The sequence below is a fragment of the Camelus ferus genome, chromosome 29 (genome assembly GCF_009834535.1).
Source record: "Camelus ferus isolate YT-003-E chromosome 29, BCGSAC_Cfer_1.0, whole genome shotgun sequence".
Lineage (NCBI taxonomy): Eukaryota > Metazoa > Chordata > Mammalia > Artiodactyla > Camelidae > Camelus > Camelus ferus.
In genome coordinates this window covers 15,673,218-15,694,974 of record NC_045724.1, presented here as the reverse complement: position 1 = coordinate 15,694,974, position 21,757 = coordinate 15,673,218, and the positions used below count along the sequence as shown (strand labels likewise).

General features: G+C 38.0%; 1 protein-coding gene across 2 annotated transcripts in view; it reads right to left on the bottom strand.

Moving 5' to 3' along the window:
• Positions 1 to 21,757, bottom strand: part of PREX2 (phosphatidylinositol-3,4,5-trisphosphate dependent Rac exchange factor 2) — a 235,549-nt gene that overhangs the window by 130,033 nt on the left and 83,759 nt on the right. For both annotated transcript variants that reach the window (XM_032470041.1, XM_032470042.1), the window contains 5 exons: positions 20,443 to 20,576; positions 17,068 to 17,171; positions 8,994 to 9,143; positions 6,005 to 6,149; positions 4,094 to 4,194 (listed from right to left, as the gene is read on the bottom strand). In XM_032470041.1, coding sequence (XP_032325932.1) covers positions 4,094 to 4,194; positions 6,005 to 6,149; positions 8,994 to 9,143; positions 17,068 to 17,171; positions 20,443 to 20,576 — 634 coding nt within the window. The remainder of the gene's footprint in view (positions 1 to 4,093; positions 4,195 to 6,004; positions 6,150 to 8,993; positions 9,144 to 17,067; positions 17,172 to 20,442; positions 20,577 to 21,757) is intronic.

The following is a 21,757-nucleotide window of genomic DNA, read 5'->3' as shown; positions in this document are numbered from 1 at the left end:
CATCCTTTACTTCCACCCTTAGGATAAGATTTTTCATACTCATAAAGACTCCTACCAAACTTTCAATTTTCCTTTTTTTCAGAAGTTATTTCATAGACAGTCTAATAAAAAATGTTCTAGGAAGGAAAAACCTCAAACTAAAGCTCAAAGAGTTTACATCTAAATCTTTTCTTTACAGGGAAGGCAACACCTGCAGAAGAGGTAATTTGTTGCAATGGGCTCTATTTTCACGATTAGATAGAAGACTTTGACCTTTACTTTTTGTGAAAAATGTTGAAGAGGGAGTAAAATCTGTCAGAATTAATTCTCATGAACTACATTTGGTGACTCCAGAAGAAAACCAAAAGACTTGTAACACACTAACACACACAGATACACACACAGATACACACACACACACAGACACACACACACACGCACACATGAAGCTTCAGCGATTGCACCCTAACTTATCCAAACCAAGTGCATGGTTTACAGCCATAAAACTGAGACAGGACTGCTGCCAAGACAACATAGCCTTTTGGGATCTTTTTGTTCCAGATTAAGCCAAAAAGAAAAAAGCATGTGTGAAAGAAAACTATAATCGAAAGAAATATTTTAAAATCCAGTGGTATGTTTCAAGACCAGTTTTTTATTTCTCCTATGCAACTTATCCCCTTCTTTTGTCCCTTAAGATTCACTGAAATAAATTATTGTCTTGATACTCCAAAATTCAAGGAAACGTGGGCGCAAATGTCTCCTGTCGCCATAAAACAAGTGGTGGTTCCACCTGTTCAAAACGGGGCCCTTGGCTGGAAGGTAAACACTTGTGACTCTGGCAGTAATTCTTGGGTTCATCTGCAACTCTTAGCTGTTGACTTGGAAAAACAGTGAACAGCTCTGCATCCAAGTCTACGCGTCCAACTTCTCAAACATGGGAAGCGGGTTTATTAACTGATGAGAAAGGGTGCTGAGTGCCATCTTGCAAGCAACCATGTGACGCTATGTGTGATAGTACCAGGGGTAACTGGTCGGTGACTCACAGCTGGCTCTCTGGGTGATGAGGGAGAAGCAACACTGACTAGCACTCGGCAGTTTCCTCAGCATCAAACACTCCCAACATTTGTTGCATTATGATGATTATTTCCATCATACAAAAATAACAGATACAAATAACACCAAGACCGGACATAAAATAAAATGCAGTCAAATAATTAGGAAGTGATGAGTTTTAAGGATACATTACCTCTGTTTCTAATATAATTTATGTATTTATACATTTAATTTAATTTTAACAACATCTGTGCTTAACAACCGGCTTGTAATTTTTTAAAATTTAATCATCAGTTCTCTAGAGTGTACAAGCCCACTTCAGCACACCACTGGATATAATGAATGAGGTCTCTGGATTCCCACCTAAGCATTTATAATGTAAATAACAGAGCCAGAAGAGTAGAACATTATCAGATTATCACCAAGAAAGCAAGTGTTGCTTCAACCCAAGAATTCCCAGCATAACAAGGCTTTGCCTCTGACAAAGTTCTCAACGATATTTGCAATGTGAATCATAGCAATAATAGTCAACTTTTTTTTTTTTTTTGCTGGGTCTTCTTAAAACAGATGGTTCATTCAACTTTATTTTAGGAATTCTATTTTCACTAAAGTGCAGTGGGAGCCACATACTAATGAAACTAGCATGTTTGGCTCATATTTCTTTATTTTCATGAAATTAATAATGTGAAGTTGCATAATATGTTGTCTTACTCTTGGTTTGAGAGAATCTGTATTAGCTAGTTTTGGACACTTAAAAAAAAGTTATTTCTAGCAACAAAAGTTCTGTATGCCAAATTTGACATTACAACTGATTAAATCCTAATAATCAAGCAAACAGCAAAGGCTCCTAAAATCAAACTGTGACCAACAGAATAATATTAACAGAAAGCATTTGGTGCAAAATATCTCAGAAAAAGAGTTAATCGGGTTATAAATATCCTTGTTCAAAAAGACTTCAATTCTTATAAGTTAAATTGTCAAAGGGTTCTTGTATTTGAAATTTCAAAATAAATTTTAATACAGAATTTATCTACTACTTTTTTTCCCCTCAAATTGTATTGTTGGAGAAAAGCGGTGTCTTATGTAGGGGAGACAAGTTGATTAGGACTGAAATTCTCCCACTATTGCTATCCGTTCAAAAAAAATATCTTATGTTGTTGATTTGTTTTCTTTTTAGAGGGAGGCAATTAAAAATATTGTAAGACATATTTTGACAAAATTCATAAGGGTTGTTCTCTCTCTGATTCCTTCAAGATCTCTCAGCAGTCCTGAACTGAAGAACAGGTCAGACCCTAGACGACTATATTCATGAAGGTATTTAATAAATGTGATTCCAATTCTACTTTGTACAACCTTAAAGCTGACTTGAATTCCTCTGACTAGCTATTCATGTGGCCAGGCAAAGTAATAACAATTCTGTTATCGTAAGGTAACTACAATTTCACCCATGATAGTTACGCCTTCAATTTTCAGAACGCAATTCACTACGCAAAGAAACGACTATTCTTCATACAATTCCTCAGTCACCTCTGTTGAAACAGGAAGGTACGAGTGGGAGGGAAATTTGAAAATAACCTCATAGCTCCTTTGATAGGACATCTTCTCCCAACACCCTGACGGTTTCCAGCTCTGGGAATAAAAGTTTCTATGATATACCGCTATTTGTTACAAGGTACTTTGTAGTCCAAGAGGAAAACATCATGATAAACTTAGCATAGCTCTTTCTAAAATACAGTAAATAATACCAAAGAAGTAACAGTACAAAAACTTGCATATCCATAATTTTTAAACAATGTAAATAGCAGCATTAATTGTTGACAGATAGCTTGAAGATCATTTTTCCCCTTATTTCTAATTCAGAAAGGTTCATAATTCCTAATTCACCCAAATTAACAACAGAAGTCACAATAACCTCAACTGAAGATAGAAATGTTAAAAGTGATTTTTGTGACTATTATATGCTAATATCATTGTAAAGCATTAATAAATATATATAGTGATTACTTTGTCTTTCATATAATTTCATAGATTCTACACTGACCAGGGAACTGTGCCTCAGGGGCAGAAATTGGGTAGCTGTTTACCAAATCGGTTTAGCCTTTGTTTCTCCTGCCTGTGCATCTATGGGATATGTCTATGGGTCTCCTGCAGCCGTGGACACCTTATCTGAGTTGTGTCCGTGGACATGTGCACACAAGAAAGGCACAGTGGGAAGCGTACAGACCCATTTGAAACAAACCAAAAACTCCACCCCTCCTTCAAGGCAATCTTTAGGAGCTTTGTATTGAAAAATGGCTGAGCCTCTGTCAGGCACCAAAACCCTGTACAGAGCAGAGCACCACGACCCCATTCTCTACCACGCACTGGACTCGACATGCGTGAAAAGTTAGCCTCTATGATGATGTAAGCCACTGTATAGGGAAGGTTTATTTGTTACAGCAGCTAGTGTTAACCAATACAGTTTTCTTTCTCAATATTCCCTGAAAAAAATTAGTTCTCCCATCCTTGCAGATTTCTGTCTTTGTGACAGGACATATGTCAGCAGCCTACCTTTCTCACCACAGCCCTCTCACCTCCACCTGTGAAGGATGCTGTCCTGCCACATGAGGTTCAGTGCTAGTTCTGAAGAAACCACCATGAACCTCCCTGCTCCCATGTCTGAGTGCTCTTACTTCCTCAGGGTGAATGTCCTCCACACTTCTGTCCCCGTCAGAGTTCCCATTCATTCTACACAGCCCAGAGCTAATGCCACTTCCCTCAGGAAGCATCCCAAACTCTCAAGTCAGAACTGACCATTCCTTCCTCCCCATCCCACATCACTTATCTGAAATTCTAACTCTTGCCTGTGCTGGAATTGTTCATTTTCAAGTTAACAAATATATCACAATAAACCCACACTCCCTGAAACACTATTCTACACAGAGGAGGCACTCAAAAATGTTCCTGGATAAATCATAAGCACCCTATCATGTGGGGATGTATTATAAACTAAATCCATGTAATGAAGATACATGCAATTTGTGGATAAACAGGTTAAGTAAGTGATTAATAAACTAATTACCATGGTGAATGATTCCATTTTCTAATAATGCTTGTCCCAGGTGAACACCTTCCTCAGGCCTGTGAATCTCTCCGATTTCCAACAGCCACGACACAAATTCACTGCAACAGAAATCCAGTAAAGAAGTTAAATCATTAATTTTCCCCCAGGAAGTTTACCTGTACCATGCATTTATCAAGCAGCTATGAAAGGAGTCTCAAAGTATAAAGGAATGCTTGTGGTGTATGTCACATACATTTTCCCCATACATAAGCCCACAGATATTTAAATTGGACTGTATTCTGGAAAACCCATGTCTATACATTCATGCTTACCTAAACTATACTTCATAACTATTCAACTTGTTGAGATTTATAGTAAGCACAAAGGGAAATTTTTAGAGTAGCTTTAACTAAAGGCTATTATCCACATAAAAGCAAATTCTGGACTAAAGAGACAGAGCAGATCCTAAAGATAGTTATATAACAGAACTGGATAGAGTAATAATGACTTCATATAAGAGATAAACTGTTTTGAATGTGGCTTTCCAGGTACAGAGAACCAGTGGGTTTGAAACACCAAGAGGGCAGATAAAACAAAACTACATGTTCTGTATAGTAGACAGAACTCTAACGATGTCCTGCAAACATAGGGTCTCCAGGCCCATAGTCTTCTTACGGGGCTGGGAGCTGGTGTGGCCTATGGGGAGTCTGTGTGTCTGCATAGCTAACTAGGAAGACATCCCGAAATACAATTAACACTGCTGTATGTGACATATGAAAGTTAAGAGAGTAAATCCTAAGAGTTCTCATCACGAGGAAAAACATTTTTTTTCCATTTCTTTCATTTTGTATCAAAATGAGATAACGGATGTTCACTAAACCGACTGTGGTAAGCACTTCACGCTGCAGGTAAGTCAAACCATTATTCTGTCCATCTCAAACTCATACAGTGTGGTATGTCAACTATATCTCAATAAAACCGAAAGACAAGAAGAAAAAGAAGACATGCTGGTAGGTACCACAGGTAAGCACTACAATCATCTCCATTGTTAGAGGGGAAAGAGAAATTTAACTCTGCCGTATCTCTTAGCCAGCGGCAGGACGGAGCTGAACGGAGACAGGCTGATGGCAAAGGCTGGGCTTTGAACTACGACTCCGCTCTACTTTTCCAGAGTTGACACTGGCATTTACTAGCCGTATGAACTGGGGCATGTCAAACTCCCTGACCCCGGGTTTCTGAATCTTTAAAACAACAAGTTTTTCATCTCCTAAGTATGTATTCGAGGATTAGAAATAACACACAGAGCCTGACCCAAGCAGAGCTACCTGGACGCAGCCCCTGCCCTCCGGGCTGGTGCCTACCCAGCAAGGACTCCCAGTTGCGGCCTCCTGCAGAAAGTGAAGGGCACGCAGTTTGCTCTGTGCTGAAAACCCAGGCGACCTCCCTGCCTGGTGCTCAGTGCCTGGCCCCTCGCATGACCCACTTTCTCAGACTTCATCTACAGCCCTGCATCCTGAGCCCAGCTGTCTAAATTCTGAATTAATTGCTGGTTTAGACCATGTGCCTTTGGGTCTCTAGGCTGCTCTGACCTTCAGACCCTATACTCACTTCCTTGCCAGACTCCATCCCCAACAGGTAAACTCACCTGCCCTTTGCCCCCACCTGGACACTGGCCTCTGCTTCACCCTCCACCAGAAATCGCTGAAGTGGGGGATGAGTGAACGGATGCCTGAGATTTTCTGATCAGGTTTTCTGGCTCTATGTCCACTCTCTCCTCCCACCATGGCCCAGGAAATGTTGACAGTAAAGAGATATTCAAAAACACTTAGGAGAATATTTTTTAGAGAAACACGAATAATTAAAGGAAAGTTCACACATGAGATCACGAAAACACGAAAGACATACACACACCCTAACTACCAAGCCTACCTTCCAAGAAAGCACTTAGGGAACGTGGTCAGTTTTCTTTTTCTGTCTTTGATCAGATTTCCTTGTTTGCACATCATTTTATAAAGTTTCTCACCCTGTTCAGAGATCATTACCCAGGTATCTTGCTCCATTCCTAATTTTAAACCTATCAAAAAGTGAAACAAAGGACAGTTAACTGCAAAAGTCTCTTCATTCGTTCATGCGGTCATTAAACACCTGCTGAGTGTCTACCATGTGTGCTGGTGGCTGTGGCTACAGAGCTCTGTGTAATACGGCCCTGGTTTTCAAGAAGCTCACAGGGTACCAGGGAGACAGGCCAGGTGAGATGCCCAGGACCCTGTGGCCCGTTTGTGCAAACTGCGCCCCCAAGGCACACGGTCTGGCCAGTGAAGGAAGAGCAGCTGTATCTCAGACTCTGGACCCCTTTGCAGGACGAGGTCAGCACAGCTGGACAGGTGGCCCTGAAGACGGCCTTAGAGGAAGAACTGTGATTCAGCAGAGACGTATTCAGAGTGCCTCACGTCTATTTGCGAAACGTCAAGGAAAGTTTCAGAGAAGGGCCATGTTTGAATGCATGGTGTGAATTTCCAGAGAGACAGTGGTCACAGGGGCATTCTGAGCCCTGGGTTTCAGGAGAGGGGGCAGGAGTCGGATGGAGGGGTAGGCAGGGCCCATGCTCACCTGCAGTCTCAGTGCACGGACTTCATGCCTTTGGCATTGGGGGGATATCTACATGTTACAACCAGGGCAGGGGGAAAGGCAGAGCAGTACAGGAAAGAGTTTTATTTCTTTGGAAACAAAGCTCAGAGGACAGTGTAGGGGACAAATTGGAAGGGGGAGGGTTTAAAAAGAAGGAGACCATTAGGAGGGAACCGCCATAGTTCAGGCAAGTTCAAGTCTCTGTAAACAACAGCAGGCTTTCTGGAGAAGAGGATAAAGTTGAGAAGCATCTCAGAGGTGGTACTGACAGGACACAGCAGTGGGTTAAATGTATGAGAGAAAAAAGCAGGATGCTTCCCAGGCTTTTGACGTGAAGACAGCGGTGGGGAGGTATCTTGGGCAAACGCTTTCAGGTAAGGAGGAGTCCACACCGAGCAGGCTGAGGTTAGATGTTCAGGTGGAGTCCAGGCGTCAGCTGATTACGTCAGCGTGAAGCTCCAGAGAGAGGACAAGGCTGAATATAAAGACTGAGGACCCCTCAGTGCACAGTGGAAGTTAGTTTGATGAGAAAAGGCAACGCAGGCACGGCATCTCATTTAGAGGAGGTTACTGCCAAAGATGAAGTCCCAGGAACACTGACAATCAGTGGACGGAACGGATGAAGGATGGTGGCAGAAGAAGAAACACTTGAATTATTTTTAGTCTTCCAGCTACGAAATTTCTTACTAAAATTGTACTCTTTACAATGGAGAAGGCTTCAACACTTGCAAATAATGGTGAATAATCCATGAAGGATAGAGTCTGTTAACATAAGGAGAGTTACAGAATGCACTTTTCTCTCTTGCTTTCTTCCTTTTTTGTTTTTGGTGTAGGGTATATATATATGAATAGCCATTCTGAGGAAAATTAAGGTTCAAACTTGATGAAAAATTCAATTTATCTCTTAAATGATTTGATATGCTATTTGAATTGGCTGCTAGATTCAACAAAATTTAGAGTCAGTTATGCATTCATAACCTTGGTTTTAAACTTTTCTATCTGGTTCTTCGCCTAAGATCAATCAAAAGATTAAGTATTTTTAAACATTTTGGAAATTCTTATAAAAAATGTGTACTGAGTATTTTAATTGAGGCAGAAACTTTGTACATTCTTTAAGGCAAAATATCTAAAGACGGAAGAAAAAACTCTCCGTGTTCCAAAATTTCATCACCAATGAGATATTTTATTCCTAGATCTCTGGTAAAAGAATAAACACTGTCACGTTTCTCACCAATTATTTGATGAAGAAAAGAGTCGTTATACAAGCATTTCTATTTCCTAGCTAAATTACAGAAATTTGCATACTTGCAGATAAACTTCACACAACTGAGTATCATTAGACCACATGTTGTTTGCAAATCTTGATAAACACATGAAGTGAATTTGAACTAGGCCTCCTCATGTGAACCAGCTCCTGAGTTATATTACAGTATACTCAATGGCACTGTAACAAAATTACAAACTTAACGTATGTCCAAAGTGCCTTATTTTATAATTAGGATAGTAAAATACTTGGCATAGGAATTATCAGTGTCCTGTCAAATATGTAGGGAATAGTTGCTGCAGGCCCCACAGTACTGTGTTATATTATTAAAGTTTGTCTCTTCAAGGAAAACTTTATAATGATGCTTTAGAAATGGCAAGAGTAGAGTACAAAGGAAACTGAACAAATTTTAAAGCAAAGGAAACCATTTGCTGTAGATTGAATGTCTGTGCACCCCTTCCCCCCCAAATCCATATATGGAAACCTAATGCCCACTATGATGGTGTTAGGATGTGGGACCTTGGGGTGATTCGATCATGAGAGTGGAGCCCTCCTGAATGAGATTAGTGCCCTTACTAAGGAAACCCCAGAGAGCTCTCTCATCCCTGCTAGGTGAGGACACAGTGAGAGGATGGCCATCTGTGAACCAGGAAACAGCCCTCCCCAGATACTGAATCTTGGCCGTCCCCACCTCCAGAACTGTGAGAAGTAAACTTCTGTTGCTCATAAGCCACCCAGTATATGGTGTTCTGTTACAGCAGGCTCAACAGACTAAGATGGTATTTAAAAGGCACTGCAAGCCCCAGTGCAATTATTTTGCTAACTACATAAGGTTTTTCTTTTGTTTTATTTCAGTAACGATATTGGAAGTATGCAGAAAGTATTTTAGCATAGGGCTTGCATCACGTGGTTAATCTAAATGAACGTCAGACACCATCTACTTTCTCATACTTTTGCCCATTTTCTGCTCTCTTGTTAAACTGGAATCTTTTATAAAGTATAATGTTGCCTGGTTCATGTGCCCACCTTTCCGCCGTTCTCTTTCTTTCAAAATAGCTTCAAGCCATTCATGTTTCTCTTCAGGTGTTTTTGCCATGCACACAAACCATTTATTTTTTGCTGTGTTATGTATCTTCCATCCATTAACAACAATGTGTCCACTGCTGTGGAAGTCAGCTGGAAATTAATGGGTAAAGGTGAATGAACAAATATAATATATAATATTAGAGCAATGCAATCACTGAATTCAAAAAAGTTCCAAAACCAGTGAATTCTTCACAATATCTTTGCTTTACATATATGTATTGAAGAACATGAAAAAGAATTTTAAATTAAAGAAACATGTATATAGTAAATGCAGTCAGACCTCAATAATGCAACATTTCTAACTCACAACATTAACCTATTACATGAAATTAAACACCCAAACTCATTAACATTCTTTTCCTCTATGTTCAAAAATGTTGTTAAAATTCCTAACGCAATAAAAGAACTTTGAAAGAATTTTCATCTTAATAATCAAATATTCATGATGTCAGGTTCATTTTGTCTAATATTTCTCTGAAATATTATTCTAGGTTTCAGAGACAAACTGTACCTCCCCACACACACAGAACAATTCTCGATTAGTTAATAAACAGCACAATAAGAATCAAAACAAACAAATGGGACATACTAAGAGTGCGTTTACCTAAGGCGCAACAAATGGAAATGTGTAAATGCCAATCCACAATCCTGGCAAGTGGTGGAAGCCACATCATTCCAGACAATTGGCAGGAAGACACGCAACAAAAATTTTTCTTTGACTACGAATTCACATTTAATTGTCTTTTTCTACAGCAAAACCTCTCTGGCAGCTCTCCACCTCATGGCAGGTAGAGAGAGTAGTGACATTACTTGCAGCCAGCCTCTACTGGCAAGATGGTCAGCAAAGCAAAGACTCCAAGACCAAACACATGACAAAGGCCTGAATCAGCATGTGACTCAGTGAGAGTGACAGCTTTCATTTGTCTCCCCTGCGAGACACGAAGAAGCCACAGTGGCTTTACAGGAGGTGAGCCTCGGAACATTAGAGGTGGTCTGGAGAGATGACTTTGTGGAACTGCACCTGTTTTCGTTTGTTAGTTGGTTTGTTTTGATCTATGTATTTAGTAAATTCCGAGTAGAGGAAGAGCTGGCTGGTACTCATTCTTCCATAAGCTGGTTCTCAAAGTCTTTTTAGTTCCAAAATCACCATATATTATCTGTGAGCAGAATAACTGTTCCAAAAATGCATTACCAAATGATTCTGTATAGTTGGGGGGGGGTTCTTTAAAAATTTCAGGTTACATTTGAGCCAGGATAGAATTATATTAGATATTGGTCTGTAAAATGTATGTATATGTGATAATCTCATAAATACCAGATAACAATTTCTGATAATACAGATTTAAACTGGCAGAGGATTTTCCCCAATAAAGAAATAACCACCTGTTGTTAAAAGGAATTTTTGTACTTTTCTTCCTACCTTCACATCTCCTATGCAAAGTCCTCATAATATATGTCAGAGAAGTATCCGTGGAATTAGTAAGGTAGTAAAAATTATTAGTCCCTAATTACACCACAATCCCTCAATACTTATAAAATAACCAACTAAGAAATTATAATAAAATGGTAGGGGAAAAAAAAAGATTGTATGTGTTTCCACAACCTCCTCCCCCAAGTTGTCACCTTACAAAGCCAGTATCACAAACAAGCACAAGATTCTCAGACTCTTCCTTCCTCCAACATCAGGCCACGATTGCTAAGTGAACGGTAGCTCTGCAGCTTAAAAGGTCCTGTATTCCCACCAGTGTTGTTACCCCTCTAACCATATTCTAGATAAGAAAACCACAGGAACCACATGCAGCCTGCAGTGATAAAATATTGGCCTTCCTTTAAAATGAGCATCATGTACTCCTCCCACAGCACACAAGGGAGCTCAAGTTCACATGCCAAACTCACCAGAGTGATGCTCTGACCCTGCTCAGTATAGAACGTGCCCTGAGCCAGCCCCCTCTGTAACCTGGGTCTTGCTTCCTGTGCTCCCTGGATTTCATAAGCCTGGCACTACCCTCCTCACACCCTGCTGACTTTTCCTCAAATATTTTTCATTAGCCATTTCTTAGCTCAAAAGCCTTCCGTAGCTCACTGCTGAATCAAGTCAACACATGCAGGCTTGCTTTAGAGATTTTCCTTAGACTGACCCCACTCTATCGAGGCAAGGCATTTTCCACTATGTTCCAATGTGTTCTCACCACTCTTGTCTGCTGCTTTCCTCCCTGTCCTGTGAATACTTACGAGTCCCCAGGCCGAGGCTGTCGCCAAAACTCCTCGCTCTGTTCTCTGCCTCATCGCCTCTCACGTCCTTGTAAAGTGTACCCACATCTTCCAGGAAGCCTTGCCTGACCACTCCAGCCTGTGCAAATGAACTTCCCTTGGAAATTGCACAATTAACTCAGAAGCAGACAAGTCAGCATGTGCCTGCGTGTGGCTACCATTTCATGTACAGGGAGCAAGACCATCGGCTGACTATCAAATCTACTATCTCAAGTAACAGATGAATTGTTGTATGGATACAATGTTTTAAAAGAACAGTTTGTGTCACCTAATAACTTAAAATGAAAAGATAATGTTCCTTTTTAAAGTTTATGTGCCAAGTACCTTCTATCATGCCAATTTTAAAAATCATAAATAATTTTAAACATGTTCACACACGTGTGTACATATACATGTATATACACACATTGGTGTCTAAACATACAACAGGCCTCCAAATGCAGTATAAATATTTTGTGATATCATAGTTACTAAATTATCCATTTTATACAAAATAGATAATTTTTTCTCACTTATTTCAAAGACTTAGTGATATATAAATAGCTTCATAATTTTATAGTACATATTTCAATATCTTCAGTTTATAAAATAATAATTAAACTTATCAATAAAGAATGCCCTCATTAAGATCACAGAAAAGTCCAACAGTGCTTTTCCTTAGGAGGAATTGCAAAATACTTTTTGAATGAAAGAATAACAAAATAATCTGTTAATTGCCAGCAAACAGAGTTTGTAAATTTCAGTGGATCTAAAATATTAATTTTACAGGAAGTGTTAAAAAGAGGTGGAATTAAAATTAATATTCATGAAATGTGGAATATCCATATTCAAGTCTCTGGTCACTGATTTTTTTCAAAAAAGAAAAAAATCCAAGAGTCAGTCCTGAACAAGTCACTTTTACTTTGAAGCTGTAGTTTGCAAATTCCTTACTCTTAATTCTACAAAGCTTTGTATAATGAGATGAGGTTTTTCCAAAGCTGATAGAACTAACTATAAATCTCAGAGGATACACTGATATCCCTTCAATAACTTGTATTTTAATAAGATGGACAATAGCCAAGTATTACACAGCTAGTCTAGAAAAGGGAAGAAACTGGCAGAATTTACTATTCAAAATATCAGGAAACTAGGGTCTAAATAATGTATTTAACCTGCATTCTGGTGATCAACAATGCAAATGTGTAAATTTCTAAGAGAAATTTTTAAAATTATAACACACTCACATTATAAATACTTAATATTAAGAAAATTATTTTTTAGAATAAATCTTTAATTTTGCCAAATAAAAAAAGAAACTTTTCTGGTATCCAAAACAACATATATGACATTATTTATGAGAGAAAAAGTTTCTAATATTTCCTTCTAAAACCTCTAAAAAGTAGCTCCTGCACTGACCTTTTTAAATTCTCCAAAACACAGCCTTAAATGAGTAACGTTGAAAATGTGTATATCCGAAAAGAACTATTATGCTCCCAGTACTCTTTTCAATATTGTAAAGTTATGCTGCTTTTTAATTAAGAATGTATTAAATCCAGCTTATGCAACAATACTAGTTGTTAAGGTAACTATGGTTTATCTGTTCCATTGACTGTTGACTACTGAATAAAAACTATATTTATTTGGTGATAACATCTGAAGATAAAGAGGACTATCATTAAGATAATGCTTTTATTTAAGTGAAAAAGGATACAAAATTATAAAGTTCATTTTTGAAGTTATTTTTTAATCTGTGCACCAAAGGAAAATTGAAGAAACATCTTTTTAACTTTATCATTTATCTTTAATTGATGAGATTATCTAGTGTTTTTCATTTGCCTATTTTTCTGTGATTTCCAAGTTTTCTTCCATAAGCAAAATTTAGTTTCATAAAAATAATGCATTCAACATCTTTAAAAGATTTCAAATATTCATATTAAAAATGACAGCTGAACTATTTCTTTAAAAATCTGTTCATTTTTAAAGAAATTTTTAAGAATAAAAAATTTCCATCTTACCCAATTCAAATTTGACTATCATATTACAATTTATGGTTTGCCCAATCCCAGACTACAGATCACATTTTCTAGAGGACAAACAGTCTTGCCCTCTGCCCAACCACGCAAATAAACTAGTTGTTAAGAGAGAATACAAATGATCTTGTGCTACTTTTTGAAGGGCTTTCCAAGCCTGTACCATGAAAATTAATTCCAAAAGGCTGAGTGCTTTCCTATGACAGCTCTTAAGCTGGATATTTCATATAGCACCATGATCAAACTACTACCCCCCCAGGAAGAATCTTCAAAGAGGAATCAAGTTAGAACTCACTGAAATGAATTGGATGTAGAGTTTAGTAGAATGGAAATCTGGCCACAACCTCAGTGGCTCCCATCCTCCTTGAACTCAGGAAATAATGTGTATCATAGATGTATTAAAAGAAATACACGAATCTTTACACTTCTGCCCATCATACCATCATTTAATTAAAATTTTTCTATTCTTATATATAACTATGATATAATCCAAATCATTAAGCATCACAAATAAAAATATAATTAAATTTATTTACATCTCAAAAAGATTTAAGAGAGTTATATACTCACTGAAAGTTTAATCTCTTTCCAAGTACAATTATTTCTTCTGTAAATTTTAAGCTAAATCAATGCAATCAGTTGTGTGATGAAGCCTCTTAGAAAAGAAAAGCATTTTACTTATACCTACCGTTACCAAAATACTCAGGAATTCTATAATATAGTCCCATAGATGGGAAAGCATGTAAATTTTTCCTCATGAATTCTAGGCATGTTTTAAAATATATCTTGATTAATTCATTACTATTATTCACACCTCAATATAGTGTAGTTATTGTTTGGTTTTGGTTTCAACAACGAGTCAATGAGCCTGATGGGTATTTGCCAATCCCTCATTCAGCTTATCCAGAATCCAGGCGTGGGAGGACCTGACATGTGGACATTGATCAGCTCTGTCGGGATCTATCAGCATCAGAGCTCCCACTCACGGTGCACAAAACAAGAAGACTTAAAAGCCGAGCTCATCACAAAGAAATGAAAACTCTATGATGGAAATGACTAAGAAAACAAGAAAGGAGAAAGTTGGTACAGCACCCAGATCGCCTCTTAGAAGAAGTAAACAACCAAAATTAATCTCCACACGCTAATATCTGTCCATTCACAGCCCTCTAATTGGTCCCATTGATTCCAAACCCATACGGCATTTCTGCTCTGTACTTCTCAAGTCATGGATGTGGGAACCTAATACCACAACTCTAGCCTCAGCTCTGTACCAAACGGCTAGGTGAGCTTGGACGAGTTAGTTCTCACACCTGGCCTTGCTTTCATCCTCTCAAATGTTAGCAGGGTATATCAGTTGGCTTTCGAGGTCCTACCCATCTTCAAAAACTCTTTTTGAATTTCCAAGTCCTGGCAGAGAATGTTCGCTTTCCCCAAAGACCTAGTGGACACACTCGTGAGAAAAATAAATCTGCTTTGCAGGAAGTTAAGGGAAGGTATCCAGTTGCATCCTAAAATTTCTCTAACTGACCTTGTAACAACTATTTGCAGCCAAATTCCTGCGACATGCTGCTTATGCAAATTTAAGAGGAAATAAAGTCTAATGAATTTCTTTGTCACATTTCAGTGAAATTTGAGCATTGAAGTTCATGCTAAGAGGTACCATCAGACAATTAACTTATGACAACTAAATAACTAAATACACTGTAATGCCTTGGCCCCCCAACTAATTCATACCCACCAGGGTCTTAAGTCTTGTTCCACAATCCTCCTATTCCCCAGACACTGAGCCTCTGAAGGCTGGGATCTTACCAACACTAACAGAACTTTTTCATGGGACTGGCTCCAAGGACCATTTATGTAAAAGCTCCATCACTCCTCACAGACTCTCACTCCCCTACATCTGACACAGGTACGCTGAGGACGGCATGTGATGCCCATGCGTCCAAAGGCACTGTGCCCTCACATTTACGTACCTAATGCCCCAGTATCCCATATACCATAAGCACAGTCATCATGGTAATCAGTATAAAGCTCACTTAGACTCCCAGTGTGGATGTCACATGTGGTAACCATCACATTGTCTGAGGGGAGAAAAAAGGACGTGAGAGACAGGAATTCTGAGCCCCTGAGAAAACAGAGAAAGGGAAAAAAACAGAGAGGGCTGAGGCAACAGGAGAACAGGTGGTTCGACCAGGGGCAGAAGGGGCCAATAGAGGAGAGAGCGGCCCTTTGGGCCTGCCTTCCCCACCCCACTTCCTCCCGCCTCAAGCACAATGTCTTAAGCATTCGGGTTACTGAAGCACATTTTACACAGGTAAGATTTCTAAATGTCAATAAATAGTCTCCTTAGAAAGCATTCAAATGAATTACTGCCACCTTATAAAAAAATAACGTGTACATCCCGCTGCGGACAGATAGCCTCCTAGGTCCCGCATATTAGCATGGGAGTATTTGCAACTTACTACAGTCTGCAGCAGAGAAAGGGATTTCTACCTGTGCCAGCTGTCTGGCAGGGCTCCACACCTCCATCCCACCATTAGCCAAGAAGGAACGTCTCCACACGATGACTTGGTTCCTGACCTAAGTGCCCCATCTCAGCCACCACCTGAGTCTTACTCGTTGCGTATTTTCCCCCGACTTGCAGCAATCATGGGTTCCTATTCTAAGTACTGGACAATTTCTTAGGATGCTAACAATGGCACAGGGCAATGGCACACAGGTGAGCATTTGAAAAACTGTGCTCCTGACAGATTATAAACATTTTTCTCTCTTCTGGGACCCAGGATGGTAAAGAAAGTACATGGGAGGGGAGAGCTACTCTGTGCCTCAATCCCATGTTTAAGTGCAATATGATAAAGACATGTTTCTATATGAGAATAAAAGTCATTTTGCAATAATTAACATTTAATTAACTAATTAGTATTTTATTTCATCTTGTCTTTTCTTAGAAGCGTACTTTTGAAATTCTAGTTAAAATTCTGGGAAAAGATGTGATTCAATTTACTCAGCATTCATATTACAGACAATGTTTTTTTCAAATAGAAGAATAGTTTATTTCAACCTCATTTTACTTGATGTTTGTGACTAATCATGAGTTCATGAATATACTTATAAAAGTCCACACCTTCACATCTACAGAGCAAAAACATCCTATGCTTGACTAATAAAGCACTTACAATGAGTGCTTAAAATCACACAAACCTCCTCCACCCACAACCCTCCTGTACAAGCAAATTGACAACCTGTCTATATTAATAACAGCTGTAGAGCTAAAACAAGTCTAGAGTTTGCTCTATTCTACAAGGAATAAATGATGGGAACACAATATCACATATATACTTATAAAACAGTACAACTTAAGAAAATCAATCCATTCATTAAATATTTTCTGCATTCATACTCTCTATACTAGGAACCGTGCATGTCCTTCCACACTATTATGCACTATTACATACATGATGTAATGTCCTAGTATGTACATTACCACTACTTTATGACTCTCTCAGCTGTTTTTGTGTCTGTGTTTAATGTCAGTGTTTAATATGTTTCAGCCAAATGTAAGTTTTCATTTTAAAATAGTTCTCCTCTCCCTATCCTGCCTTTCTCCTCCAATCGCTCTCCCTAACAAAATATTTCTAAGCTCAAATTCACTGCAGATGAATTATTCATGCGAAAAGTCTGCCTTACACAGGAGCTTACTCTTCCATGCCACGCTTCATCTGCCGATCACTCACCCGTGCCATCGTCCACGTTCTCCACTTCCATCACCTCTGTGTTGATCCGGCCACGAAAGACATACCGATGTCCGTCTGTAGATGCTTTGCTGTTCTTCAACCGTCTTACAATGGGACAAAATCACAAAAACTTTGTTACTAAACTTAATGCAAAACAGTGTTAAAGCAATATATTTTAAGCCGGTCTTTGAAAAAGAGATACCATTTCGGTCAACAACATCAAATGTTAGGCTCTTGGTGTTTTTTTACTGTGTCCCCCCATTCATAACAGCGCTGGCTGCTTTACAAGATGTGACGTACGTATTAGCTTTTTAAATAAACTGAAGCTCTGGGCTAAGGACAGTATCCAGGTGGAGGGTGATCTGGCGCTTCTGCTCAGTGTGATGTGCAATCAGACTCTGACAGACACTAAAATCTGGTGATTTACAATTTCACTTGATTTCTCTCACCTCCATTTCTCATTTTAACTAAATTGTGATTCCTATTTTTTCAAGCCCTAGTAAAATTCAGTTAGTACTTACGATCCTTCTTCAAAGAAAGCTGACTGTGTGGGAGGTTATTAAGTGTTATCCAGCTGTAAAATATCTTTCCTGTATTGTTTTATGATGTGCTAACTGTATACTTGATGGACAAGTCTCTCAATACATTTATAATCCTTCATAAAGATCTTACTCATTTTAAAAATAGCACAAAATATTTCAAAACTTTGTGTATAGTATGACTAGTACCAGCCTTTAATCTTAAAAGCTATGCAACACAAAGCAAAAAAAAAAAAAAAATCCAGGTTTCCAGATGAACATTTGTAATAATGAATTTTTATACTTGAATCACTGAACACTTAGGGGAGACTGTTTTTTAAACTGGGTTTATTTAAATAGATTAAAGAGGAAAAATTCTAAGAAATAATTCAAGAAGACTCAGGAATACCTAGTTGTTCAGGAGATTTCAGTTGACCCGAACTATTTCCATGTGACTCATTGCCAAAGTCTGCTAATAATTTAATATGCTGAAATAATTATTAATGTGTTGTGTTATGTGGACACACTGAGCAAAAGCTAAGAGGTAAAGTGCACTAGTGGGAGGCTCCCTATCCTCCTCTCCTCTGCAGTTCGACGCCTGCCCTGGAGAGGAAGGGCTGGCTGCAGGGCAGGGTCTCAAGGTGCTATCATACTCGTGGAGTTCCTTTAGAAAAGTGAGCATATTCTAGCCTATACATCCTAAACCCTCATCAAAACTTTGTCAAAAACCAAACTGAGTAATCCATCTAAGTGTCTGTCAATCCTGAAAGTCCATGTTCATTTTGAAAGCAACCTATAAATGTCCTTTGTAAGAAGCCTACACACACGCAATAAATTACCGGTTCAGGCCAGCTAGCTACAAAAGTTGGCTTTGAGGCCAAAGAGGGAGGAGAATGCGAGGCAGACTAATACACAGGTAACTGTGCATTCTCTCAGGGGGGACCAGTATCATGGAGTCTCACAAAAAAGAATTTCTTGTAAGTTGGCGCATCACACTTTTAAAAATCAATCACATTTTTAAAACCTTAATATCCTCAATAGCAGTTTTAGTCACAGGCAAATAATTATGGCATATAAATATACACACACATACATACAAATACACATATATAAATCTATCTTTAGGTCCTATTTTCCAAGGCATTGATTTTCTTCATGATCTTGCTGTGAACTCTGCACAGGTTTTTTTTATATTTTTCTTGACTGGTAGATATTCATACTTAAAATGAAATTCCAGTTAAGTGTCTGATCAATACTGTAACACTTAGCTCAAATAGAGAGATCTTTGGTCCCTTCAGAAAATGACCCTACTGAAGTATAAAGATTGAAAAACCTTTGGTTTCAAAATAATTTTGCTCTATATTGTGGTGTGGAGTATTTGCATAACTAGATTCTGTGGCCTCCCCTCCTTACGAGTTTTTAAGGTCACCAGGTTACATGTATAGCAATGTTCACAATAATGGAAAAACTGGAAATAATCCTAAGGCCCATTGATAGGAGAATGAATAATTAAACTGTGCTATATTTAACCAATGAAATATTATGCAGCATTTAAAATGAATAAATTATTGCTACAGACAGGGATATATAGTTTAGAAACCACATTGCATATAAAATGTAAACTGCAGAAGCCCAAACACACTATGATAGTATCTTACAGAGATCTTAAACCGGCCAAACTAAGCAATGTCATGTTATAGGTACCGAATACTGCACAATACATTATTTTTAAACTAGTTTCCCCAAAGATTAGAAGCATTAGAAATATCTAGAGCTCAGGTGACTAATCCAGCACTCAACTCTTTAAAGAATGTAATGGTAGAATTAAAGTAAATTCACCAGGTCCCTGCCTCCTGTAATTACAAAATTAAGAAAGCTTAGAAAAGATTCAGTTTATTCATAATTTCTGAAGGCTCTTTAGATCTTAGGAAGTATATGGTAATGGAGATGAAGTGTTCTAAAAGGAATGAAACAGATGGTATATTCACAACACTCCAATTCAAGAAGGGAAAGGACACACAGATTTATTTAGTGATCTCCATTTTTAATAACTATGTATTTGGTCTATGTTATACAAACATGAAGGCTATTTGCTAAAGAGCAGGATTTTAATTTTGTAAAACCTTTCCTGTTGCTTAATTTATTTAACAATTTCAGCCGTGAGACCATTAATTCTAACGTCATTTGTACACTGTTAATTTTGCAAAGGCTCTGACCTTGACGGCAGGCATATACATACATAAGGATGAGACCAACTGTAATGAAAAAAGATCTCATTGTCAAACAGATGTCTTTAATAACCACACCTAGATAAATGCGTTAATCAACTTGATGGGGGAATCCTTTCACAATGTGTGCATGTATCAAGTCATCATGCTGTACACTTACACTTTAAATATCTTAAACAATTATATTTGTCAATTATACTTCACTACAGTTGGGGGGAAAATAATTGCACCTAAACAACTTGAATCACATTATAGTTTTTTAAAGAGTTTCACACAGGTAAAATTAACAACCTCTTCTAGATCAGTCCTAAAACCCATTTCTAGTAATCCCAATCTTGCTACCAAACACAGAGAATTTAGAAAAGCATACGAAAAGAAATAAACAGGTTCATTATCACAGATGGTAAAATGGAATTTTTTTAAGGCCCATTAAGGTACAGACACAACAATTTAATTATTTTTTGGCTTTAAACTTAATCTGCTCCCTTTCTTCAAGGTGCAAGGGAGAAGAGGCTGAGAGTACGTGGAAGTTTACTGATGAGATCGTGAGTTCCTGGGAGCACAAAGGAAAGGTCGAACCTGTGAGATGGATAAATCATTTCTGAAGTCTCACCTGTCTATCTTCTTACCTGTGCTTTCTTTTGCAATACACCAAAAGATTATCAAAAAGAAAAAACACCCGTTCTTGAATATTCCCAGAAGAAATTTTCGATAAGACTCCACACATTAACATTTCAGTGCAAGTGTCGGTAATGTTGGACCCCTACGTCAGGAAAAAAGGAGAAAACAAGGTCTGATTACTTAAGGGAAACGTGTGTGTGATTCTTCTTTCTCCTTAAAAGTAATTTGTTTTTATTTTAAGATGCAATATATGGACAGGATAAAACTTTAAACAGTATAAATTTTTATACGCTGAAAATAGGTCTCCTTCCTTCCAGTCTCTTCCTGGTCAGTTTCAGTAAATACAGCTACTCTTAAGAGATTCTAAGAAAACAGAAGAAATAAAAGGGAAAAAAAATCTATTTAAAGAGAGCAACCTTCCACAGAATCTTTCACCATGGTTATTAAAAGTTGCACCGGCACACTCCCTTGTTAAGTAAACCTTTACTGAGTGCCTGCTAAGGTCATGTGATTAGTGTGACAAAACTGATTTTAACATGAGTGCCAACCACTGCAGCTGAGAGGACCCACAAGAGGGCAGGAACCTGGGCCCCTGAGTCATCAACAAAGGAAAACTGCCCACTGAGCAGAACACACACAGTGGGCTGCTGTGTGAGCTGATCACAAGCACCTGCTCTGAGCCATCATAAATGCTGCAGTCTCTTTGTTTCTACAACCTAGACTGTCATAACCAATGCACTGAGTTGGGCCAAAAAAAAAAAAAAAAAGAAGGAAGTTTTCAGTAGAGACCTGGTAAGTGTGATCTCCAAGAACACTTCAGTTTTAAATGTATCTGGTCTCTTTAAACTGAGGACCAAATTTCTGATTTCTTTTTAAACTTAATGCTTTAATTTTCATTTTTGATATTTACAACTCCGGATGTTCATTTTAATTTCATATTTCCACAAAAACAATGGAGATAGGTTTTCTGATCAATTATAAAATTTTAAATTAAAATGACAACTCATATAACTATAATAAGAAATTCCACAAAAGGGAAATTAATTAAGACAGGGTTATTGTGTTAAATCTGAGAATCTGTATTGCAAACACATTTTAAAGTTTAGCTATTTCCCTCTCCTGTCCTTTCGTAACAAGGATAGAGATCTATCAACATTTACACAATTTCATTTATTTTGTCATGTGATAAGTGAGCAAAAACTATCATCAAATATAAATAAAAACACCAAATGCAGTGGCAGTGATTTCTGATTTACAGTGAACACCATCTCTACCTTAGAAAAAAATTAAGATAGGATAGTAATAAAAATGTTTTAAAAAAAG